At 44.5% G+C, this 26,871-nt stretch overlaps 1 protein-coding gene across 2 annotated transcripts in view; it reads left to right on the top strand.

The window, feature by feature from the left end:
• The first annotated feature begins 8,937 nt into the window (after positions 1–8,937).
• The window catches only part of chst11 (carbohydrate (chondroitin 4) sulfotransferase 11), an 81,894-nt gene continuing 63,960 nt past the window's right edge, over positions 8,938–26,871 (top strand). Inside the window, exon 1 of one of the 2 annotated variants that reach the window (XM_042300305.1) lies at positions 8,938–9,169. In XM_042300305.1, coding sequence (XP_042156239.1) covers positions 9,067–9,169 — 103 coding nt within the window. In that variant the 5' untranslated portion in view covers positions 8,938–9,066. Of the gene's footprint in view, positions 9,185–26,871 lie in introns of both variants that reach the window. The other variant, XM_042300304.1, reaches the window with a different exon arrangement.

Genomic DNA, 26,871 nt, shown 5'->3' with positions numbered 1-26,871 from the left:
TATATCTTTATGTTTGAAGCCTGAAATGTGGCAAAAGGTCGCAAAGTTCAAGGGGGCCGAATACTTTCGCAAGGCACTGTAATTCCAACCCACTATGGATCAGACATGGATGTTGAAATGGGTGTGGATATAAAGGATGTTTTTATGTTGCAATAGAAGAGCTCCTATAACAATATCTGAAAGGTTGTACAAATCTCTGTGGACACAACAGAATTCTCCTTTCCACACTGCCTGCACCACCTTTGATAGAAACACCCCTAGACTGAAATGTTAAATCGTTTTAAAGTTGTTTTTTTAAGAGGGCATAATGTCTTTCAAATTCAGAGTGAAACGAGGTGACACATTTTCTCAGGGGTTATTGAAGGAATGATGTGGTGTGCTAATATTCACCCAGAGAGACAAAGAAGCACACTTCAAAGAAGTCTCTTTGTGCCCAAGGTTGTGATTTAGCCTCATTTCCTCCTCTAATGGAAATGTCAAACAGCTAATGCTTACTGTATGACAAGTATGGACCGTAATGCTTTCTCTCTCCCTGTCGGTCTCTGTCTCTGACACCTCTCTTCTATAGGCATATGAGGTGGAGGACCTGACTGCAACAGACATCCCCTGACTGCTCTGTGTGTCTAGACACAACACCCACAGTACTGTCTTTGTCTCTTCCTGTCTGTCACTGATCTACCACCCTCTTTATGGATCTGTCTCACCTTCTCTTCTAGCCTTGCTCTTTTTTTAAGAGGAATTGTTCTTTTAATTACGTTTCAAATTCAGAGAAACTCATTAATAACAATTATTTGAGTTTAATCCATTCTCCCTGCAGGCTTTCTTAATGATCTTTCTATCTTATATGTCCGTTTGAATCTCTTTTTGTCCTTTCTGGGATTTGCAACCCTCTTCAAAGATGAGATATTCCATCTCTCTACATGTAGTCAACCTGCATAAAGATGTGTTAACCACAATTGGCTGTGAGCCAGCCTACACACACTAACTCGTTTAATCAGCAGTCATCTGATCTGGCCAATACTCACAGTGTGCCCAAGCATACTGTGATAATGATCATTTAAATTGATTTTAATGCTAATGAAATGAGCTGTTATATTCTGAAATCCAGAGATAAGTGGAAATGAGAGGTAGGAACTTGACAGTGAGAGGATTTGGGATTTTACTTTATCTGACTGACACCTCTCTTTACCCTCACCCACTTCTCTGTTCGTATTCCCCCTTTCTTTTCCCCCTTTTCTCTTTCAGGAAGCTGCTGGCTTTAGGAGGAGGGTACTGGTCCTTGACTTGGTGGCTCCCACCCCTAAAGGCACTAAATGGGGTGTGTGATGCAGACAGTGTTTTCACCATATTGTCTATTACTTCATTACATAATGCCATTTTGTGCTCAATCATTTTCTGAGTGGTTATTGACTTTCATTGTCCGCCAGGTCTAGCTGGTTCCAGTGTGAACGTGGGCAGTATTCCCAGGAACCTCCTGCACCAAGCCTCTGCTGGGAAAAGCCCTCCAGGATGCCCGGAAGTACGGCTGGAAGTTTGAGTAACAGGGTGAGATTTGGAGAGGGTCTGGGGCTGCAGTTACAGTGCATGATATGTATTTGGGGCATCAGTTCTATTATATAGATATGTATTTTGTTCCATTGAATCAATATTGAATGTGTGTGTTATCTTTAGTTATTTGCGTCCTATCCAGAGTTTAAATGCTAGTGGTTGATTAGATGTGTGCGTTGCTATGTGTTCATATGGTCTGTTGCTATGTGTTATAATGGTATGTTGCTATGTGTTATTATGGCCTGTAGTGTCCCATGGCTGGGGTGAAATGTTGGAGGCGGTACAACAACATGTGAAGTCTGTGAGCTTCGAGCTGAGGAGGGAGCTGAGGGACAGTGACGTCACCTACCTGAACGCCCATGGACAGATACTGGAGCCACACACTGTACAGGTCAGCAAGGGGGAGGGGCTTCCGGACAGGTGAGAATAATGGGAGTAGAGGGAGGTCTGGACAGTTGGACAGGGTGGTGGTGGGTGTAGTGTACAGCTAAGCATGAGGAAGCAGCTTGGATAGGGGAATTCAAGCAAGGATTCTCTGTGTTTCCTCATGGGATTTCGATAGTAACGGCCCTGGTCAGTGATGTCATGTCACTCTGTGGCTGTTATCCAATCAGGCGACAAGATGTCAACGGGTGGAGGACCTATCACACAGCAGAGACACTCGTCATCGCCATGGGGGACAGGACACAATACCTGAACATACAGTTGAGGTCGGAAGTTTACATACACTTAGGTTGGAGTTATTAAAACTCATTTTTCAACCACTCCACACATTTCTTGTTAACAAACTATAGTTTTGGCAAGTTGGTTAGGACATCTACTTTAACATGACACAAGTAATTTTTCCAACAATTGTTTACAGACAGATCATTTCACTTATAATTCACTGTATCACAATTCCAGTGGGTCAGAAGTTTACATACACTAAGTTGACTGTGCCTTTAAACAGCTTGGAAAATTCTAGAACATGATGTCATGGCTTTAGAAGCTTCTGACAGGCTAATTGACATAATTTGAGTCAATTGGAGGTGTACCTGTGGATGTATTTCAAGGCCTACCTTCAAACTCAGTGCCTCTTTGCTTGACATCATGGGAAAATCATCCACACAAGTCTGGTTCATCCTTGGGAGCAATTTCCAAAGATCTGAAAGTACCATGTTCATCTGTATAAACAATAGTACGCAAGTATAAACACCATAAGACCAGCCGTCATACCGCTCAGGAAGGAGACGTGTTCTGTCTCCTAGAGATGAACGTACTTTGGTGCAAAAAGTGCAAATCAATCCCAGAACAACAGCAAAGGACCTTGTGAAGATGCTGGAGGAAACAGGTACAAAATTATCTGTATCCACAGTAAAACCGCCATAAAAAAAGCCAGACTACTGTTTACAACTGCACATGGGGACAAAGATCATATTTTTGGGAGAAATGTCCTCTGGTCTGATGAAACATAAATAGAACTGTTTGGCCATAATGACCATCATTATGTTTGAAGGAAAAAGGGGGAGGCTTGCAAGCCGAAGAACACCATCCCAACTGTGAAGCACGGGGTGGCAGCATCATGTTGTGTGGGTGTTTTGCTGCAGGAGGGACTGGTGCACTTCACAAAATAGATGGCATCATGAGGAAGGAAATTTAAGTGGATATGTTGAAGCAACATCTCAAGACATCAGTCAGGAATTTAAAGCTTGGTCACAAATGGGTCTTCCAAATGGACAATGACCTCAAGCATACTTCCAAAGTTGTGGCAAAATGGCTTAAGGACAACAAAGTCAAGGTATTGGAGTGGCCATCACAAAGCCCTGACCTCAATCCTATTGAAAATTTGTGGGCAGAACTGAGAAACGCATGTGAGCAAGGAGGCCTACAAACCTGACTCAGTTACACCAGCTCTATCAGGAGGAATGGGCCAAAATTCACCCAACTTATTGTGGGAAGCTTGTGGAAGGCTACCTGAAATGTTTGACTCAAGTAAAGCAATTTAAAGGCAATGCTACCCAATACTAATTGAGTGTATGTAAACTTCTGACCCACTGGGAATAAATCATTCTCTCTACTATTATTCTGACATTTCACATTCTTAAAATAAAGTGGTGATCCTATCAAATCAAATCAAATTTATTTATATAGCCCTTCGTACATCAGCTGATATCTCAAAGTGCTGTACAGAAACCCAGCCTAAAACCCCAAACAGCAAGCAATGCAGGTGTAGAAGCACGGTGGCTAGGAAAAACTCCCTAGAAAGGCCATCCTATCTGACCTAAGACAGGGAATTATTACTAGGATTAAATGTCAGGAATTGTGAATAACTGAGTTTAAATGTATTTGGCTAAGGTGTATGTAAACTTCTGACTTCAACTGTATGTGTTTGGGATTTTAGTGCTATACTTTAAATGTCTTTACTCTTTGAGGGTATTATCTTTCCTTTAAAGCAGGGATAGGCAACTCCAGTCCTCTGGGGCCATCCCTAGAAAACACAGCTGATTAAACCAATTATTGGAGTCAGGTGTGTTAGCTGGGGCAAAAGCACGACACCAGCCTTGGAGGACTGGAGTTGCCCATCCCTGCTCTAGAGGAACACTTCTCCATGTTCATTCAGCTTTTTCCACCTGGTATAGGTATATTTGTGTGAGTTTTTTCTGTATATTATAGTGTGTGTGTGTTCTGTCACCTCCACAGGAGCGTGTGGTAGGTCTCCATTTGATGGGGCCCAGTGCAGGGTAGGTGATCCAGGGCTTTGCTGTGGCTCTGATGTGTGGTCTGATCAAACAGCAGCTGGACAAGACTGTGGGACACCACTGTGGGACTCCACTCTGTTTGTGCCCAGGTCAGTACGCCAGTTTCCTTTCCTCTCCATTGCACTAACTAATGTATGGTGAACAATCCGGCACAAAATGGCCACCGTATATTATCAAACGTCCAGCAGTCCCAGATCAACTGTCTCTGATGGTTTGCTTGCTGTTAATGCTCCCTGTGTGAATTATTCATAGACTTACATTACAAACCACATCACACACAGTCCATTTCCTATAAGCTAATACAGGATGGAGCCCTCAGCCCAATGTTCTGCTGGGCTGCTTTTCACTCTCCTGACACTTTGAAAACTTTCTTAAGACTTCAATAAACTGTTTAATGGAGTTTGTAGAAAACTTTAGTTTCCAACAGCAGGGAAGATGGGATTTAAGAAGTGTGATATGGCACATTAATGGTTCACAGAGGTTTTATAACAGTAGTGCTGGTTGGGGTGGGTTTTTGTTTGGAAAGTGTCTGAACTTCACACACACATGTTTCTTTCTCTTGAAAGGATGTTGAGTCTGTGTTGTTAAATGGTTATTAATTGTGTGTCTCTCCCTCAGGTGTTGACCAAACTGACAGTAACTCAGCGTGCCACTGACACCATGATGGTCAGAGGGAACTGCTGAGGTTAGCCCCCTGCTGTCAATCACTGTTGTCCAAGGCAACGGTACAGATAGCAGGGAGAAGCCAGTCAGAACATCCTCATTGTTGTGTGACGGGCAGCTATCAGCCGTCTAATGACCTCTGAGTCCGGAGCCTGATTGACAGGTGGGCGGGGACTGACACTGCTGCTGCTGGCCCTAGACACTGGGGTCACTTCCTGTTTACATGTTTTTTTCTTCTCTTTTAAACTCTTTCTTTTGCCATATTAATGAACCAAACTTTGATATTAACCTGCGGAGGCACCTCTGACACTTTTCAGCTGTGAACTCTGCAGTCCATATGAATACTCATTAGTCTGTGACTGTACTGACTCAGTTTAATGGCTGCTGAGTAGCGATAAAGCCCTGATTGAGCATTTAAATACTGTAGAAACACAGTTCATGCTTTTATGCAGGGTTCTGTAGCTATGGGCTGAAGGGATTTAAGTGCCATAATGTAATGTAATGAACAGATCGAGATTAAACTATTATCAGAATGAAGAAATATTCATTAATAAAATGTTCTTACTTTTAATTAAAGTAAGTGGTTCACATAGGGATACATTAACCTAAGACTACAATCTCTCTGTCTTTTTCTCTCTCTCTCTCACTATCTCCATTTGCAGGACATAGTGACTGACTTAAACACTGTGATGAATATTCACAGGGATCATTAGTAAGGTCTCTCATACTAATGGGAGGAGAGACAGGGGCAAAAGGCTACAACACCTAGAATGATATAGAACCCCCCCCCCTTAATAAGGCTATTATCATCCATCACTTCAGACACAAATGTTACCTACAATTCAGACTAAGCACGTGTGTGTGCATGTGTTTGCGCTGTTTCTCTCTCTTTTATGCAGACACTTTTTCACCTGTCAGCACATAATCACCAGGATATGTCCCCATGGAACATTGTAGAGGCATGCTTCACTAACGATTTACTTCTGCTTGAGGAAGACATGTTTTATTACTGCTTACAGTTCAGCTTGTCCTCTAGACAACCGTGCTGTTTATTCCTTATGCAGACACATTGAGCATTCAGAGACTGATGTACCAATAAGGGAAAGTACACCAGTCTACAAACGCTATTAGTATATAATTAGATCAATAGAAGGAAAGCGGAACAGTGTCTGTCTGGAGATGTATTTGATATCACCCAGAACAGGTTATTAGGAATACCATTCATCTATGTCTCCAATTGTCCTAGTTATAATCATATAACGATACATTGATTCACATGTTTGTCACTTTGCTTTGGGATCTTTTCAGAAGTTGTTTCCATTGGTTTTTAGAATAGATCACTGTGGACTTGCTCAATAAAGATCCACAGTGAAGGGGTCCTAATACCCATAAAACCTAGCAGTCAAACAGGAAAATGGTTCCAATCGTTTTTCCACCAGTCATTTTTCCCATTGGGGATTTTAGAAACACTTAAAATAAAGGCTGTGTTTCATGTAGGCTTACCCTGGCGTGACATTTTGATAACCATGTAAATCTCTTTCAGACAAGCCCCATACTTTTGGGGGTGGGGGGGTTGTCTGTTTTGCATGTTATTTTGGCATTAATATGTGTCACATATCAGTTTGCAAACAATGTAAAAGAAAATATAGAAATATCATTGAGTTAATAAAGCTGCATACAAACATAGTCTCTTTTTTGTTTTCTTGAATAAGTGTGTTCTGTGGGGCAAGCCAGCAGAAAATACGGAGCGTTGCGCTGTGATTGGCTTAGTATTCTGTCACTCATGAGGACACTACTTCACCGTGAAGTCTAACTGCGGACTTTGAAAATTCTAGCCCTTTGGGTGCTGCCATAGAGTTACATTAAAAGTGCCCATCCAAGAAGGCTCAAGATCATTGGACACAGATAAAATGTGACCAAATCATACTTTCAAAAACTTAGCTAGCAGTCATCATCATGAATCAAGTTGACAGTCTATTGGCAAATCCTTTTCAATCCTTGTCATATGTAGAGAAATAAGGAAAAGAAATTATAGATCAAACGTATCGGTGCTCATCGGCCATTGGACATAAACATTACACAACAAGTTGGAAATCTCAAATTCAACAATGAGTGGTTTGGAAGGAAGTGAACAAAGCATAACAAGGTGTGTCCAAAAATATATTGTATGCTGCTGCATAAATGATGTAATATGCCAGGGAGATATGTATACTGTAGCTAAGAAAGTAATACTGTGTATGTTCTGTAGTAAGCTGTTAGTAGCCCATGTGCCTCACGCTAATCATTTGGTCCCTTTTTCCCTCTTAATTTCACCTACTGTTCGGACTCTGTGATGCACATGTAGCCTATAGCCTGTTTTAGAGAAATGTAATCATTGAATATTGTAAGAGCTTTCATTGTCTGCTTATATACCCCCGTTATTTATCCTACTGTTCTGACTTGGTGTACAGGGAGAATACTGTAAGAATGGCCCATGCTCTGAATTCTGTCGCTGTACATTTCAAAAGTGCTGAACAAATAGTTATATTGACAATATCCGTCCTAGCTCGCTCATGAATGTCTTAATCTAAATTACGGATTGCCTCTTATCTGCTCGTCGTCCCATCATGCCATAATTTGTACATCTCAAATGTCAGTAGAAACCACATTTGTTTAAACAAACAAGTCAGCCATATCAGCTATGATTTTAAGAAGGCAGTAAATGAGGCTGAATTAACTGTTTCGCTGCCAGACAAGGCTCCACTGATAGCCAGTTGTAGCAGTTGTAAGGTGTTGGGACTGCTGTTAGGACAGCTTTATGTAGGTCCTAACAGTTTGTGGGCACCGTTTGTCACCGTTTTAATGCAATAAATATATTGTTTAGTGTTGTGTTGTGTAGTGGCTTTGCTGGCAGGCATAATTAGTTGCATTTTTTGTTTGCTCCACCAAGATTTACATGCTAAAATCGCCACTGATGATGACTCACACTGTGGTACTCTATGGCAGGGTTTACCAAACTCAGTCCCTGGGCAACTGGGTGCACGTTTTGGTTTTTGCCCTAGCAATGCACAGCTGATTCAAATAATCAAAGCTTGATGATGAGTTGATTATTTGAATCAGCTGTGTAGTGCTAGGGCAGATACCCAAACTCTTTTCCATGGCTACTTTGAGAAAAAAAAGAAAATCTGTCAACCACTGACACTAGGTGGTGCTATAATACCCATACCCGTAGTATTGAGGAATTACAACATTGGCATAACGAATCCTCCTATGGCCTCTGCAAGACTGGCAAGGCAACGTCCAACGGGTAAAATGTGTCAATTTTAGCCATATCATATTCGGGTAAAACACATATATATAACTCTCACTAGCCTGATTTGACAACATTATTTGATTGAAATTCTATCAACTCAATTGATTTGTCTTGCAATTAAAATATCTAAATATGGTATTCCCATCACTGGACTTGAACAAGAACCATCTATCTAATCTATAGATGCGCACAATTCAATTAGCTACGCACATTTACTCACAAACTGATCCACAAGCCATTTTCATACAAGAACGCCGGTTTGTACAGTAGTTTACGTTATGTAATCTCTGTGATAATGAACAGTTTCACCATGTCTGGGTTGTGTCAGCGGCATCGATCTACTTCTCTGTTAGTGTTCGCCTGTTCTTGCTGTGAGAGGAATTCTCCACACAGTACTTCTCTTACACAGTCACTCACTCAGATGGTGATAATTCCTCTTTCCATAAATCATCTTATTACAAGGGGGAAACACTTAGACATATTTAGACACATACAAAAATAAATATATAGCAATGTGGTATAAAACCATTCATTTCTCAATGTGCGACGTGAGATAGCGGTTTTCTTTTACACGTCTACCTTGCTCATCGCGTTTGGGCGCGCTCATTTTCTGTTGCAAAAGGGGGCAGAATCGTTGTCTTGCTTCCCCTGTAGTTTAGGAGGGAGGGACGAATAGTACAGTCCAGAGTGAAGGCATTGAGCTCATTGAGTAGCGGACAATTGCAGTGAGTATCACCATCAGTACCACAACGGCACGCCAAGCCCCGGTGCTCAGACCGACCGACCTCCACACAGAAAATCCGCCACCGTCATTCCCTGCCAGCCATGAAACAGACTCTGCTCGAGCTGATGAGGATGAGCAGAATATGCCGGATGGTACTCGCCACTTGTTTGGGATCTTTTATTCTGGTCATCTTTTATTTCCAAAGTATGTTCCAACCAGGTAGGTAGGATCTCTGTCTCTCTCGAATTTGTTGTGTGTTGTGTTCATTGATCTGTGACGTCCTCACTGCTGCCCAGTGCCCACTCTGTTGTGGCATGTTGATATCGATCTATTTGTTGACTGTGTTGAATCATGCATTTTATAAATAATTACAAGGTTGTAACAGCCATCTATCCGGCGGACGCGTAATTCCATCCTGTGTCGCCGAGGTTGGGAAATAATTTGTTGCCTGTTTTAGGTCAAACACTATCACATAGATTGTGCGTTTATGCAATTGATCGTATAGGCTATTGTGCCAGAGTCAGTAATCTCTTGGGAAATGAGCACGACATGTGTGTTTTGAGATTGCGGTATGCATTGCCTGTAGTCGCGGGCGTTTTCGCTGGGATGGATGGATGGATGCTTTTTGTCTCCCTCCAGTCAGTTTGGCTGAAGTGGACCCTGTGCCACTGCCACCGTACAGTTCGCCCGCGTCCGTACAGTAGAGGCTCTGTACCATGAATCAAAGAGCCCTGCTTTCAGACGCGCAATGATCGCACTGTACAAACAGCAAAATGCCTCAATATTGACCTACAACAGGTTTACTGTAAGGATAAATTATTTCTGAGCAACTGTGTGGCGCTGTTAAATTCCTCCCATGACTGAAACTGTTTAATTTGAGCTCCTGTTCCATGCCATGGTCCAGGATCAGAGAGGTGGCAAAAATACACTTTTTTTTTTAGAAAAGGACGTATGAGAGAAAAAAAGCGTGATTTAATGACCTCAATTATATTGAATACATTGGCTATGCTTTATTTCAATGTGGCCACGTCTCTATTTGCGGTAGTAGGGAATATAGTGATGTAAATCATAACAGGGTATTGTACCATGTAGATTTTTTACAGCCAACGTGGCCGTATTATTGCTAAATGGGATTTTGCACTAATACTTTATTAGTTCCCCTACTTTGATTCAAAGTTGTGTCCGAAAAGTGAACAGGGTGGTAATGGATTTTCTTGAAAGGAAAGGGAATACCAGCGAATGCATTGTACTAAAGAATAACCAAGTACTAATGCGTAAAACTCAAATTACCACGCCGTACTTCCACATCATTTGGTGGAATTTCTGAGGCCCCGGTTGTGAGTCATCGATGTAGGCTACACCCGCGACGGGGCTCCTCTCATCACTAGCCTACTGCACCGGAATGCGTGTCATCCCTATTCCGTTAACCATACAGCACCGCGGAGACTGTCCCAGTATATGTGCGTTAGTGCGCACACAGATACTAGGGAATGTGGAGAAATGCTTTCCAGCGGTGATGCATGACTCCCCCGCGACATGCTGTAGTTCCACAAAGACAAAAGGCTGAGGGGGTTGCTATAGGGAGCCTCTCCCATTCATAGGGACCTATCTCGTTTTTAGAAGAGGGGACATCAGAAAATGTTGCATGTAATTGTTTTTGAAGAATACATCTCTGACATATGAGAGAAAGCCCTGTGTAAGATGGTGTGTGTGTGTGTGTGTGTGTGTGTGTGTGTGTGTGTGTGTGTGTGTGTGTGTGTGTGTGTGTGTGTGTGTGTCAGTGGTTTAATGGTAGTGGGGTTGTGTGTCTGTGATTATGAAACGATTGTATGGGTGAGACCAGGGATTGACATTAATAGTGGTCTGGCAAATTAAGCCTGATCTGAGGTTGCCCCATCAATGGCAGGTGAACCAAACTGCACACTATTCCAGTAGCCTAAAACAGTTCTGTCTGGTTCCTGCCCATTGCTTAAGTGAATAACAGACAATGTCTGACATTTCGGTGTGTAATTGTGTTTATTTCTCTCCCTCTTGACCCCCTCCCCTCCCCCCACTCACACACACAATACAGCCTAAGAACATGACAGACTGAACCCCTCTGGTCTTCCCATAACAGTTCACGGCACACGGAAGTCCGAGGAGCGTTCCTCTGGTTCCGGAATGTTAGACTGCCCGGGAATCCTGTCTCGCCCCCCTGTGCAAACTCTCACCTCGTTTACAGGCCCTTTGAGGCCACGACCTCTAAACCAGACAGTGGAGAGAGACTCCTCATCTGGGTGTCTCAGTGTGGGCTCAACACACACACACACACACACACACACACACACACACACACACACACACACACACACACACACACACACACACACACACACACACACACTTGCTCGCATGCGCATACGAGTGCAAACATGCACACACACTGGAAACACTCCAGTGAAAGTGTTCTTCAAAGAGACAGATCCAGCTTGAGTCATAGTCCGTTGAGCTCAGTTGAAGCTTTGTGCCTCTGATAGATCATTCAGTGTCTGTATGAGGTTGCCTTCCACTGCAGGCAGCCTTTTAAAGGCATTAGGACTGGGACCAAAGGAGCAACAGCAGCTAATATGGATGTTTAGTTTAGTCAGTATTCTTTGGGTGTGAGGTGCCAGGGGGTATTTTGGAGAGGCTGGGCATGACTGTCTGTGTGTGTGTTTGTGCACGTGTTTATACTGGGGCTCTGTTCAGTGTATTTTTTTGGCTGTGTGTGAGTGGTGACCTGGTTGTGCACTCTGGCCTCAGTCACACACTTACGTTTCACATCACCCATAATGCACCAGTGTGTCGAGACTAGAGCAGCCGAGCATGGACAGTGACATGACTCACTGACCTAATTTGGAACCCAGCTGAATTTTTGGGGAAGATTTCCATAGCGACGGACCTCAAAGAGAGCTAGGGGAGGGGGAAAAGGGGGTATGAGGCAGTCAGATGGAGTTTAGCGGAAAAGACTTGATCAAGAATGAGATGGCCAAAGCCTCTGGTGGAATTTATTTGGGAAACTCAAAATTCCTTACTGCTTGCTACCCCGGGACAGTAATGTAGGGTGGAACTGATACTTTGGGGAAGACGGCTGATTTGCAGACTGTGGTTACCTCATCCATAATCACTGGAGTTTGATGGTAGAATCCTTGACTTACATTCTAGAGCACAAAAGCTTATGATGTTATCCTGAACAGAGAAGAGATGACCTAGAGTGATAAAACAAGATTCTCTCTCTCTCTTCCTCTCTCTCTCTCTCTCTCTCTCTCTCAAAATTCAATTGAATTGGCTTTATTGGCATCGGAAACATGTTTGCATGTGGAATGGACAATAAACAAGGGAAATGAATGAGGGAAACATTACACTCACAAAAGTTATACAATTATATAGACATTTCAAATGTTATATTATTGGCTTTGTACAGTGTTGTAACAATGTGCAAGTGGTTGAAGTATGAAAGGGGAAATACACAAACAGATGATTATACGTTGTAGTTACAATGTTGTTTGTGTTCCTCTGGTTGCCCTTTTCTCATAGCAACGGGCCACAGATCTTGCTGCTATGACTGCACACTGCCGTATTTCGCCTAACAGATATGGGAGTTTATTAATGTTTGATTTGTTTTCAAATTCATTGAGGGTCTATAATCTATGGGAAATATGTGTCCCTAATGTGGTCATACAATTGGCAGGAGGTTAGGAAGTGTACCTCAGTTTCTACCTCATTCTGTGGGCAGTGTGCACATAGCCAGTCATCGCTCGAGAGCCAGGTCTGCCTATTTCTCATAATTTGGTCGGATCTAAATGAATTTGTATCCTGGGGCTCTGTGGGGTCAGTTTGTGTTTGTGAACAGAGCCCCAGAACCAGCTTGTTTAGGATTTCTTCTCTAGGTTAATCTCTCTGTAGGTGAGGGTTTTATGGTGGAATGTGTGGGCATCGCTTCCCTTTAGGTGGTTGTAGAATTAAACAGCTCTTTTCGTGAGTTTGATAACTAACGCATGTAGTCCTAATTCTGCTCAGCATGCATTGTTTGGGGTTTTGCAGGATTCTGCATGCAGAGTCTCAATTGGGCGTTTGTCCCATTTTGTGAATTCTTGGTTGGCGAGACCTCACAACCATAGAAGGCAATGAGTTTGATAACGGATTTAAGTTTTTTTAGCCACATCCTAATTAGGATGTTGAGTTTTATTTTCCTTTTGATGGCACAGAAGGCTCTTCTTGCCTTGTCTCTTTGATCATTCACATCCTTGTGGAAGTTATCTATGATAACTTGGGGTGTTGAGGTGTTGAGGTATGAATAGGTTTTTGTTTGATCAAGGACAATAGTGTCTAGGTGGAATTTGTATTTGTGGTCCTGGCAACTGGACCTTTTTGGAATACCATTATTATTTTGGTCAAACTGAGATTTACTGTCAGGGCCCAGGTCTGGCAGAATCTTTGCAGAAGATCTAGGTGCTGCTGTAGGCCCTCCTAGGTTGGGGACAGAAGCACCAGATCATCAGCAAATAGTAGACATTTGACTTCAGATTCTAGTAGGGTGAGGCCCGGTGCTGTAGACTGTTCTAGTGCCCTCTCCAATTCATTGATTTATATATGTTGACGAGGGTAGGGCTCAAGCTGCATCCCTGTTTCACCCCACAGCCCTCTGGAAAGAAATGTGTGTTTTTTGCCAATTTTAACCGCACACTTGTTGTTTGTGTACATGGATTTTATAATATTGCATGTTTTTCCCCCAACACGGCTTTCTATCAATTTGTATAGCAGACCCTCATGCCAAATTGAGTGAAAGGCTTTTTTGAAATCAACAAAGCATGAGAAGACTTTGTCGTTGTTTTGGTTTATTTGTCAATTAGGGTTTGTAGGGTGAATATGTGGTCTGTCGTACGGTAAGTTGGTAAAAAGCCAATTTGACATTTGCTCAGTACATTGTTTTCACTGAGGAAATGTACAAGTCTGCTGTTAATGATAATGCAGAGGATTTTCCCAAGGTTGCTGTGACCCATATCCCACGGTAGTAATTGGGGTCAAATATGTCTCTACTTTTGTGGATTGGGGTGATCAGTCCTCGGTTCCAAATATCAGGGAACATACCAGAGCTGAGGATGATGTAAATAAAGAGTTTTAGTATAGCCAATTGGAATTTGTGGTCTGTATATTTGATAATTTAATTGAGGATACCATCAACACCACAGGCCTGTTAGGGTTGGAGGGTTTGCAATTTGTCCTGTAGTTCATTAAATGTAATTGGAGAATCCAGTGGTTTTTGGTCATCTTTATCAGTTAATTATAAGATTTGTATTTGATCATGTACAGTATTTTCTTGCTGTTTGTTTTTTGTTGTAGAGCCAAAAAGATTGGAGGAGTGGTTTACTCATGCATCTCCATTTTGGATAGATCATTCTTTGTGTTGTTGTTGTTTATTTAGTGTGTCCCAATTTTCCCACAAGTGGTTAGATTCTATGGATTCTTCAGTTACATTGAGCTGATTTCTGAAGTGCTGTTCCTTCTTTTTCCATAGTGTATTTCTGTATTGTTTTAGTGATTCACCATAGTGAAGGAGTAGGCTCAGGTTTTCTGGGTCTCTATAGTTGTGGTTGGACAGGTTTCTCAATATATTTCTTAGGTTTTTGCATTCTTCATCAAACCATTTGTCATTGTTGTTAATTTTCTTAGGTTGTCTGCTTGACATTTTTAGATTTCATAGGGAAGCTGAGAGGTCAAATGTACTGTTCAGGTTTTCTACTGCCAAGTTTATACCTTCACTATAATAGTGAAATGTTTTGTCCAGGAAGTTGTCTAAAAGGGTTTGAATTTGTTGTTGCCTAATTGTTTTTTGGTAGGTTTCTACACTACTTTCCTTCCATCTATAGCATTTCTTAATATTACTCAGTTCCTTTGGCTTTGATGCCTCATGATTGAGTATAGCTCTCTTCAAGTAGACTGTGATTTTGCTGTGGTCTGATAGGGGTGTCAGTGGACTGACTGTGAATGCTCTGAGAGACTCTGGGTTGAGGTCAGTGATAAAGTAATATACAGTACTACTGCCAAGGGATGAGCTATAGGTGTACCTACCGTAATAGTCCCCTCAAAGCCTACCATTAACTATGTACAGACCCTGCGTGCGACAGAGCTGTAGGTGTACCTACCGTAATAGTCCCCTCAAAGCCTACCATTAACTATGTACAGACCCTGCGTGCGACAGAGCTGCAGGTGTACCTACCGTAATAGTCCCCTCAAAGTCTACCATTAACTATGTACAGACCCTGCGTGTGACAGAGCTGTAGGTGTACCTACCGTAATAGTCCCCTCAAAGCCTACCATTAACTATGTACAGACCCAGCGTGTGACAGAGCTGTAGGTGTACCTACCGTAATAGTCCCTTCAAAGCCTACCATTAACTATGTACAGACCCAGCGTGTGACAGAGCTGTAGGTGTACCTACCGTAATAGTCCCCTCAAAGCCTACCATTAACTATGTACAGACCCTGCGTGCGACAGAGCTGTAGGTGTACCTACCGTAATAGTCCCCTCAAAGCCTACCATTAACTATGTACAGACCCTGCGTGTGACAGAGCTGTAGGTGTACCTACCGTAATAGTCCCCTCAAAGCCTACCATTAACTATGTACAGACCCTGCGTGTGACAGAGCTGCAGGAGTTGTGACACGTTTTTTGTTGGTTGTTTTGTCATTGTTGTGTCTAGGGGGACGTATTTGGGAGGGAATGCTGTCACCTCCATGTAGGTGTTTGTCCCCCTGTGTGCTAAGAGTGTCAGGTTCTTATCCAGTTCTGGCATTTAGGTCGCCACAGACTAGTACATGTCCCCGAGCCTGGAAATGTTTGATCTCCCACTCTAGGATGGGGAAGCTGTCATCGTTAAAGTATAGGGGTTCTATTGGGGGGATATAGGTAGCACACATGAGGACATTGTTCTCTGTTGAGATCATTTTCTTATTAATTTCTAACCAGATGTAAAATGTTTCTGTTTTGACTCATTTAATAGAGTGGGTTTTATATATATTTTTTAATTTAACTATGCAAGTCAGTTAAGAACAAATTCTTATTTTCAATGACAGCCTAGGAACAGTGGGTTAACTGCCTTGTTCAGGAGCAGAACAACAGATTTTTACCTTGTCAGCTTGGGGATTTGATATTGCAACCTTTCGGTTACTAGTCCAATTCTCTAACCACTAGGCTACCTGCACTATACCAAGTCTCTTTCCTGTTTCACACCTGGTAGTGTGGTGGATGGGACTACCAGCTCTGTAACCTAGAGGGCAACCAGTGGGTCCGTGTCCTCTATACCACACACCTGGTAGTTTGGTGGATGGGACTACCAACTCTGTAACCTAGAGGGCAACCAGTGGGTCCGTGTCCTCTATACCACCCACCTGGTAGTTTGGTGGATGGGACTACCAGCTCTGTAACCTAGAGGGCAACCAGTGGGTCCGTGTCCTCTATACCACACACCTGGTAGTTTGGTGGATGGGACTACCAACTCTGTAACCTAGAGGGCAACCAGTGGGTCCGTGTCCTCTATACCACACACCTGGTAGTTTGGTGGATGGGACTACCAGCTCTGTAACCTAGAGGGCAACCAGTGGGTCCGTGTCCTCTATACCACACACCTGGTAGTTTGGTGGATGGGACTACCAACTCTGTAACCTAGAGGGCAACCAGTGGGTCCGTGTCCTCTATACCACCCACCTGGTAGTTTGGTGGATGGGACTACCAACTCTCTGTAACCTAGAGGGCGTTCAGTGGGTCCATCTCCTCTATACCACCCACCTGGTAGTTTGGTGGATGGGACTACCAACTCTCTGTAACCTAGAGGGCAACCAGTGGGCCCATGTCCTCTATACCACCCACCTGGTAGTTTGATGGATGGGACTACCAACTCTCTGTAACCTAGAGGGCGTTCAGTGGGTCCGTGTCCTCTATACCACCCACCTGGTAGTTTGGTGGATGGGACTACCAACTCTCTGTAACCTAGAGGGCGTTCAGTGGGTCCGTGTCCTCTATACCACCCACCTGGTAGTTTGGTGGATGGGACTACCAACTCTCTGTAACCTAGAGGGCGTTCAGTGGGTCCGTGTCCTCTATACCACCCACCTGGTAGTTTGGTGGATGGGACTACCAACTCTCTGTAACCTAGAGGGCGTTCAGTGGGTCCGTGTCCTCTATACCACCCACCTGGTAGTTTGGTGGACGGGACTACCAACTCTCTGTAACCTAGAGGGCGTTCAGTGGGTCCGTGTCCTCTATACCACCCACCTGGTAGTTTGGTGGACGGGACTACCAACTCTCTGTAACCTAGAGGGCGTTCAGTGGGTCCGTGTCCTCTATACCACCCACCTGGTAGTTTGGTGGACGGGACTACCAACTCTCTGTAACCTAGAGGGCGTTCAGTGGGTCCGTGTCCTCTATACCACCCACCTGGTAGTTTGGTGGACGGGACTACCAACTCTCTGTAACCTAGAGGGCCTTCAGTGGGTCCGTGTCCTCTATACCACCCACCTGGTAGTTTGGTGGATGGGACTACCAACTCTCTGTAACCTAGAGGGCGTTCAGTGGGTCCGTGTCCTCTATACCACCCACCTGGTAGTTTGGTGGATGGGACTACCAACTCTCTGTAACCTAGAGGGCGTTCAGTGGGTCCGTGTCCTCTATACCACCCACCTGGTAGTTTGGTGGATGGGACTACCAACTCTCTGTAACCTAGAGGGCGTTCAGTGGGTCCGTGTCCTCTATACCATGTTTCTTGTAGGATACCAATGTCTGTATTTCCAATTTGGGTGGGGATGTGGTTGTATCCTGGGTGTCCTCTTCGTGTGGATCCTATTGGTTCAGATCCTCTGGGGGTGTCCGTTTCTCTGTTGCTCCTGTATGAGGTGCTGGGGCTGCGGTTGAGGGTGATGTCCTTCAGGGTCCTGGCGAAGGTGGGGACTGCTGCCTTGTAGTGGTGGGCCTGGTCACAAAGGCTGTTCAAGTCCAAGGTGGAGTGATGAGCCAGGTAAACATTGGGTTTTGAGGCACAGTCCCGGGAAATGCTTGCATTCACCCGCGGTGTGGTGTCAGCATGAAAGTCTTTTCGTGGTAGCAGGGTGGAGATAACCACTTGTGCGTTGGGGAAGAGGCTTTTCCAAACACTCCCTTGAATGCTGTGGCCACCCTTTCCTGCTGGGCTCTCAGGTCGTTTGTGCCTGTGTCTATTATGATGTGGCTGGGGGACCCTAGTCTGTCCTCTAACAGCAGCTCCAGGGCACGCCGATTGTTGGGACACCAGAGTTTAGTCACTTGGTGTTTTGGAAAAAGTTTCCTCTCATCAATGTATTTCCCATTAGAGTCAACGAGGAGCACAATCTCTGGCTTTTGTGTGTCGTCAGTGGGTGTGGGTTTGTTGTCAGAAGAGCTATCCAGTGGGCTCTCTCTCTCGCTACTCTTTCTCTTCTCCCTCTCTCTTCTCCCTCTCTCTCTCTGCCTGTCTCTCTCACTCGACCTCTCCCAACCCCATTGTCCTGTATCCTCGCTCTCTCCTCTGCCTGTGAGTGTGTATTGTGGGAGCGTATCCCGGACGTCCTGTTGGTGTGATCTGAGTGGGTTTGTTGTTTTCCTCAGCAGCTTGGCTCCCAAGGCCTTGGATCAAACATCCCGGAGGTGCATGAAGGATGGGGAAGGACCATGACATTGTGGCTCTGTCCACACACAGTGAACTGTGCCCTATTTATGCTGTATATTTCGTTGGCCTGTGGTGCTCCAGTTCAGGGCCCATGACTGTGTTCCGTCTGGACTTTTGGCCAGGCAGCCGCGAGGTTGATAGCCATGTGTTGGAGAGTCTGGACTTCATTACAGGGGACTGCCACTGGGTTATTGACAGCCACACACACACACAAACACACACACACACACACACACACACACACACACACACACACACACACACACACACACACACACACACACACACACACACACACACACACACACACACACACACACACACACACACACACACACACACATGCGCTCTGATAATGCAGTCATTAAGTAATTAACAGCTATAGACACCCTTTATAGCACAGAACAACTAATTTATATGGGCGACAATAGACAGATAGTCTTCTAGAAAGAGAGGGAGTGAGAAAGAGCCCCCTCTTTCCCCCTTACTTCCTGTGCCTCTGATAATCTGATCATGGGCCTCAAGTAAGAGGCCTCACAGCAGCAGAGGGTGTACACACACACACACACACACACACACACACACACACACACACACACACACACACACACACACACACACACACACACACACACACACAAAACACAGTTACACACAACACATTTACTGGTAGTACTGCGTATGGGGAAAATTAAGTTAGCCTCCCCCTCAGAAACCACAGAGAAGACCAGTCGTCTCTCAGTGGTATCAGCAGTCTTTTATGTCTTTATGGTTTGTACTACTGTGAGAGATACACATTCTCCCTGCCTGGTGAAACCAAGCTGTGTGGCCCAAATGGTGTTAAAGGGCAGATACTTAATAAAGCCCTAGTATGGTTTTGGAAGGAACTGTCATAAGACTGGGAGTGTGTAGGTGTGATTGAGTAAAGGAGGGAGAGAGGTAGAGGAAGAGACTGGGAGTGTGTAGGTGTGATTGAGTAAAGGAGGGAGAGAGATAGAGGAAGAGACTGGGAGTGTGTAGGTGTGATTGAGTAAAGGAGGAAGAGAGGTAGAGGAAGAGACTGGGAGTGTGTAGGTGTGATTGAGTAAAGGAGGGTGAGAGGTAGAGGAAGAGACTGGGAGTGTGTAGGTGTGATTGAGTAAAGGAGGGAGAGAGAGATGAAGAGACTGGGAGTGTGTAGGTGTGATTGAGTAAAGGAGGGAGAGAGATTGAGGAAGAGACTGGGAGTGTATAGGTGTGATTGAGTAAAGGAGGGTGAGAGAGAGGAAGAGACTGGGAGTGTGTAGGTGTGATTGAGTAAAGGAGGAAGAGAGGTGGAGGAAGAGACTGGGAGTCGGTAGGTGTGATAGAGTAAAGGAGGAAGAGAGGTGGAGGAAGAGACTGGGAGTGTATAGGTGTGATTGAGTAAAGGAGGAAGAGAGGTAGAGGAAGAGACTGGGAGTGTGTAGGTGTGATTGAGTAAAGGAGGAAGAGAGGTAGAGGAAGAGACTGGGAGTGTGTAGGTGTGATTGAGTAAAGGAGGAAGAGAGGTAGAGGAAGAGACTGGGAGTGTGTAGGTGTGATTGAGTAAAGGAGGGTGAGAGAGAGGAAGAGACTGGGAGTGTGTAGGTGTGATTGAGTAAAGGAGGAAGAGAGGTGGAGGAAGAGACTGGGAGTCAGTAGGTGTGATTGAGTAAAGGAGGAAGAGAGGTAGAGGAAGAGACTGGGAGTGTGTAGGTGTGATAGAGTAAAGGAGGAAGAGAGGTAGAGGAAGAGACTGGGAGTGTGTAGGTGTGATTGAGTAAAGGAGGGTGAGAGAGATGAAGAGCCTGGGAGTGTGTAGGTGTGATTGAGTAAAGGAGGAAGAGAGATAGAGGAAGAGAGTGGGACACACACACACACACACATAGTTGAGTGAAAGGTGCTGTGTCTAATGGTGCAGACCTCTCTATTTAACAGACGAGGGGCTCACAGATGTTCAGGGGTTTCTCTCAACCCCCAACAATCATTTCCTCCCTGATAGTAGGTGGATATGGAAGGGGGGATGTTAATGATGGAAAATGTCTGCTTAAGTGGCGTTTTCTACATGTCAACATCTGGTTGCCACATATCGTAAACCGTTAGAGGGCTTGACTCTGATTGAAGGGCACATTAACCAGTCTGCCTAGGTTCTGTTGATCTCAGCAAACCTCTTCCGTTCTCTGTTGTTACTGGGTGGTTTCAACACCTGAGTGTTGCTGGAACGTCAGACTAAGAGGGATGTGAATGTTATCACGCTGCCTCCTGCCGATAAATATTGATTTGGTTGTTATGTTTTAGTCCCTGGGTGGTTAGCAGGTTAACTGCAGGTTAACATGGGAAGTTAACCACATTTGGGCATTATTAGCGGCTGTGCGCTGGAGAGAGGGATAGAGGAGGGTGCTGGATCATTTTTGGGTGGTGACAGCATGGTCCGTCGATGATGTGAAGTGCTGCTCAGCCTCTCAGACAGACTCACAGCTAAGGTGTGTGTGTGTGTGTGTCAGCTGTGTACGTGTCTGAACATATTGGTCCTTCCTTTTTTGTTGTCAACTTGTGAGTCAACTTGTTTCAGAGAAGAAATGTGTGTGTGTGTATGTGTGTGTGTGTGTTAGACAAAGAGAGAGTTTGTTGCCCAGTAGCCGTTTCTTTTCGGGTGAGTGCTCAGTTTAGTCCCGAGCCCCTGGTCTACCAGCACGCTGGGAGCATGGAGCAGCACATTGCTTTAGTCATTAGAGTGAGTAACAGCCTTGGCAAAGCCGTCTGCAGTCTGCTGCCTTAAGACCAAGAACACCAAAGCAGGACTGTTAGGGTACAGAAGTGGAGACTTAGCCTGGTTCCAGATTTGCTTGTGTTGTCTTGTCAACTCCTATTGTCTGTGAAGATGAACATAGGTATTGGCAAGACATCTCTAACAGGTCTGGGATCAGACTATAATGACCACAGGTGCTATAATGACCACAGGAGAGTTATCTCGGCTAACCCAGAACTAAAATTGTGCGTAATTGGTCAGATGCTCGATTAAGTTCTAGGTCCATACGTATAACGAGGATCGGAACTGGAACGAAGAGCTCCACCCCCTCTCTCTCTGCAAGTTACGGGCAAGTCTATGGGTCACATGTCCCCGCACCTTCCAAAATTCAATAGACGCTAAAAATCGTTAAAAAAATTCCAAGTCCGCATAAGTGCCATAACTAATGCTGCTCGTTGTCTCACACATCCCGTTGTATCATGACAGATATACGGTGCCATTTATGTTTACGCAGTCTGTCTATGAGAGGTTATCAACAGAGCACAAACAGGTCTGGGACCAGGCTATACAGTGTAGACTCAGGGCTGTAGACTGCATGGTGGCCGTGAAGGAGTGAGTGAATCATGGTTTTAATTAAATGGAGGAGGTCTCAGTCACTATGTCTCATTAAGTGGCTCTGAGAGGAACATTCAACGGGCTGCACTATGGCTAATGGGAAACATCTGAAACATACACACTCATTCCAAAATCATGGGCATTAATATGGAGTTGGCTCCCCCTTTTCTGCTATAACAGCCTCCAGTCTTCTGGGAAGGTTTTCCACTAGATGTTGGAACGTTTCTGCGGGGACTTGCTTCCATTCAGCCACAAGAGCATTAGTGAGGTCGGCACTGATGTTGGGCGATTAGGCCTGGTGTTCCAGTCGGTGTTCCAATTAATCCCAAAGGTGTTCGATGTGCCAGTCAAGTTCTTCCACACCGACCTCGACAAACAATTTCTGTATAGACCTCGCTTCGTGCATGGGGGCATTGTCATGCTGAAACAGGAAAGGGCCTTCCCCAAACTGTTGCCACAAAGTTGGTAGAAAAGAATAATCTAGAATGTCATTGTATGCAGTTGCGTTAAGATTTCCCTTCACTGCACAGTTGGCACTATGCATTGGGGCAGGTAGTGTTCTCCTGGCATCCGCCAAACCCAGATTGGTCCGTCTGACTGCCAGATGGTGAAGTGTGATTCATCACTCCAGAGAACGCGTTTCCACTGCTCCAGAGTCCAATGGCGGCGAGCTTTACACCACTCCAGTCGACGCTTGGCATTGAGCATGGTGATCTTAGGCTTGCGTGCGGCTGCTCGGCCATGGAAACCCATTTCATGAAGCTCCTGATGAACAGTTATTGTGCTGACGTTTCTTCCAGAGGCAATTTGGAACTCGATAGTGAGTGTTGCACCCGAGCAGTGAGTGTTACGCTACTCGCTTCAGCACTCAGCGGTCCCATTCTGTGAGCTTGTGTGGCCTTCTCGGCTGAGCCGTTGTTGCTCCTAGACGTTTCCACTTCACAATAACAGCACTTAAAGTGGACTGGGGCAGCTATAGAGGGCAGAAATTTGACGAACTGACTTGTTGGAAAGGTGGCTTCCTATGATGGTGACATGTTAAAAGACACTGAGGTTTTCAGTAAGGCCATTCTACTGTTAATGTTTGTCTATGGAGATTGCATGGCTGTGTGCTCGATTTTATACACCTGTCAGCAACGGGTGCAGCTGAAATGAAAGAATCCACTAATTTGAAGGGGTGTCCACATACTTTTGTATATATAGTGTTTGTACCGTTTGTTTAAACTCCATTGTCTGTATTCTGTCTCTAAATGTTGTGTAACACTAGCAGCACCATATCATCAAGTAACATTCTGAGTATGTCGTCTACCACTAGAAGCACCATATCACCAAGTACAGTACAATTCTGAGTATGTGTAAATGTACCTAGTGAATAAAGTTGATTCTGATTCTGATCACACCGTGTCTGTCTGTATCCTCTGATTCTTTCATTCCACCCCCCCCCCTCTCTCTCCCTATTTTTAGCCTCTCTATCAGGCCTTGAGTGAGTGTGTTAGTGGGTGTGGTACGTTCCAGCCTGGTTGTTCTGCCACTGCCAGCGCGGCTGGTTTTGCAATGCCAGGGGGAACGGTGGGCACCAACACCAGCCTGTGAGCCCACACCATGGCAGATTACCAGATGGTCGCTAGGCTGGGCAGCGTGGCGCGACTCAAAGACCCCTCTCATGCCCGTCCAGGAAAAGGGAAGGAGGGCTGGACACGTTGCCATCATAGAGGAACAAATAAAGCTCTCCTGACACACACACACACGTAACCCCATCTCCTCTCCAAATCAAAGTGCTGCCAGTCCAGGCTGAGAACATGGCGTCTGTGGTGTGACGTCTGGTCAGGTTATACCAGGACACAGTCACTCTGTCTAGACCAGAGAGAGAGCAGGAGAGAGGGAAGAGGGAGGAGAGAAGGAAATAGGGATCAGGAGAGAAGGAAAGAGGGAGGAGGGAAGGGAAGAGGGAGGAGAGAAAGGAAGAGGGAGGAGAGAAGGGAAGAGGGTAGAATGGAAAGAGGGAGGAGAGAAGGGAAGAGGGAGGAGAGAAGGGAAGAGGGTAGAATGGAAAGAGAGAGGATGACAGAAGAGAGGGGAGAGGAGTATAGGTGAGAGATGGAGGGGTGGAGTGAGAGATGAGTAAAAGGCTGGATTGAGAAGTGTACGGGGTATGAGGATTTAGATGTTGAGAAACGAGTAGGAAGAAGATGGAGGAGAACGGTTGAGGAGAGGGGGTGATGACTGGAGAAGAGAAGAGAGAGGTAGATGAGATGTGGGGAAGAGAGTAGAGCTGTTGAGAGACTGCAGACTGCTGAGTTGTACCTGATCCCTAACCCAGCTTGCTCTGCCAAAACTCAGAGCGCCAGAGCCCAGCCTAGACAGTGACAAAGCCAGAAAGAGAAAGATGTAGAGAGTCTGAGGAGGACTTACACTGAGTGTACAAAACATGCTCTTTCCATGACATAGACTGACCAGGTGAATTCTAGGTGAAATTCCAGGTGAAACCTATGATCCCTTATTGAGGTCACCTGTTAAATCCACTTCAATCAGTGTAGATGAAGAAGGGGAGGAGACAGGTTAAAGAAGGATTTTTACACCTTGAGACAATTGAGACATGGATTGTGTATGTGTGCCATTTAGAGGGTGAATGGGCAAGACAAAAGGTTTGAGCACGGCATGGGAGTATGTGCCAGGTGCACTGGTTTGAGTCTGTCAAGAACTGCAACACCGCTGGGTTTTTTCACACTCAACAGTTTCCCGTGCATAAGGCTGTTCTGAGAACAGCTGTTAACATTAACAAGGAGAACCTGAGAGTCATCTGTCACCATCTGTCTGCGAGAATTTGTGTGTGTGTGCGTGTACGTGCGTGCTTGCATGCATGCATGCTTGCGGGTGGCTGGGTTACGCCCCCTTTGGCAGAGGTACCATTCAAGATGGCAGCTAGTCTGTAGTTTGACTTAGAGCAGAGCACTCATCAGCATAATCAACGTTCAAGAATCTTTCCATATTAGCTTGGCTTCTCAGTCTTGCTCTCACGTTTGCCCCCCTCCCCCATCTCTCTCTCTCTCTCTCTCTCGCTCTCTCCATACAAGGTATTGATTTCCCATAATTCTCTGTGGTACATCATGGTCATATGTGTCTATAGATCAAAGTGTGTAACGTCACAAAACAATTTAAGTATCCGCCCCTTTTTTTCAATTTTTGCCTAAAATGACCCAAATCTAACTGCCTGTAGCTCAGGACCTGAAGCAAGGATATGCATATTCTTGGTACCATTTGAAAGGAAACACTTTTAAGTTGGTGGAAATGTGAAATGAATGTATGAGAATATAACACATTGGATCTGGTAAAAGATAATACAAAGAGAAAAACAACCGCTTTTTTGTTGTACCATCGTCTTTGAAATGCAAGAGAAAGGCCATAATGTATTATTTCAGCCGAGGCACAATTTAGATGTTGGCCACTAGATGGTAGCAGTGTATGTGCAAACCTTTAGACTGATCTAATAAACCATTGCATTTCTGTTCAAAATTTTGTATCAAGACTGCCCAAACCTGCCTAATTGGTTTATTAGTAACTTTTCAAGATCATTACTGTGCACTCTCCTCAAACAATAGCATGGTATTCTTTCACTGTAATAGCTACTGTAAATTGGACAGTGCAGTTAGATTAACAAGAATTTAAGCTTTCTGACAATATCAGATATGTCTATGCCCTGGGAAATGTTCTTGTTACTTCAACCTCATGCTAATCACATTAGCCTACATTAGCTCAACAGTCCCGTGGGGGACCCACCGATCCTGTAGAGGAAGCATCTTCGTATTTCTTCACTTTCTCTTTCTGTTTTGCTCAGGGTCGACTGACACACACACACTCACACTACAGGACTATAATTTTGCCTGCTGTCTATTTAAAGAGGACGCAGTCTTCGATTGGACACACACTATAATTTGGTGGTGCAAGACTGCAGTACTGGAGAACAGCAGGCATTATATGTAACTGAGATCACGCTGAGAGAAGGAGGGACAGACCATGTCCAAGGCAGACCAGACTACAGGTCTAAATGACTCAGTCACACAGTACTCCCCCATTTTATCTTCCTCAGGAGAATGGTATGTCCCAGAGCAGAGAGTTTGGGTGCATGGAACAACGGCAGCTGCTGATTGGCTGAATAACCATGGTGCGAGGTGGTTGGAGTTGTCAACAAAGCAGCATGACAGAAATATATGCCACGTTTTCTAACTACCGGTAGTTTCTTTGAGAAGATAATGTATATAAAGTGATATGTGCATTTGAACAACTGCATAGATACACCTATTTCACTTGTGCATGTCAAAAACCGAATGGCTACTGCTGCACCTGCTTCCACTGTTTTGAACAGATTAGATATTACTATTTAAAACGAGCAGCCAGCTCACGATCGAGTGTACCAGGGAGGACAGTCCTAACTAGTTACCACAGCTACAAAGCCATAAAGCCCTCCTATTTCTACAACTTAAAATGTTATTTTAAACCTAAACCTACAACTACCCTTAACCCTAACATTAACCACACTGCTAACCTTATGCCTAACCCCTCACCTTAAATATATTTTACAATATAGACAATTTTGGTGATAACTAGTGGAAACCAGGGAGAACACAACAAACATGCAATAAGTGAAAACACATGACCTTACTGGAGATAGCTAGCTGACATAATCTCACCAATCATGATGCGCTAGCTAGTTCATTTTCATAATGAAAAAAACTTTATATTTTTGAGTTAGTCATGTATTAGTTTAAAAAACTTGAAATCAGCATGGGAGCTAACTAGCTAGCAAACTACCACCTAGCTATAACTAGCTGATTATCAAAAGTAGATA

This window comes from Oncorhynchus tshawytscha, linkage group LG17, assembly GCF_018296145.1.
Source record: "Oncorhynchus tshawytscha isolate Ot180627B linkage group LG17, Otsh_v2.0, whole genome shotgun sequence".
Taxonomy (NCBI): domain Eukaryota; kingdom Metazoa; phylum Chordata; class Actinopteri; order Salmoniformes; family Salmonidae; genus Oncorhynchus; species Oncorhynchus tshawytscha.
The sequence above is the reverse complement of the archived record's forward strand: the minus strand, read 5'-3'. Positions and strand labels throughout refer to the sequence as shown.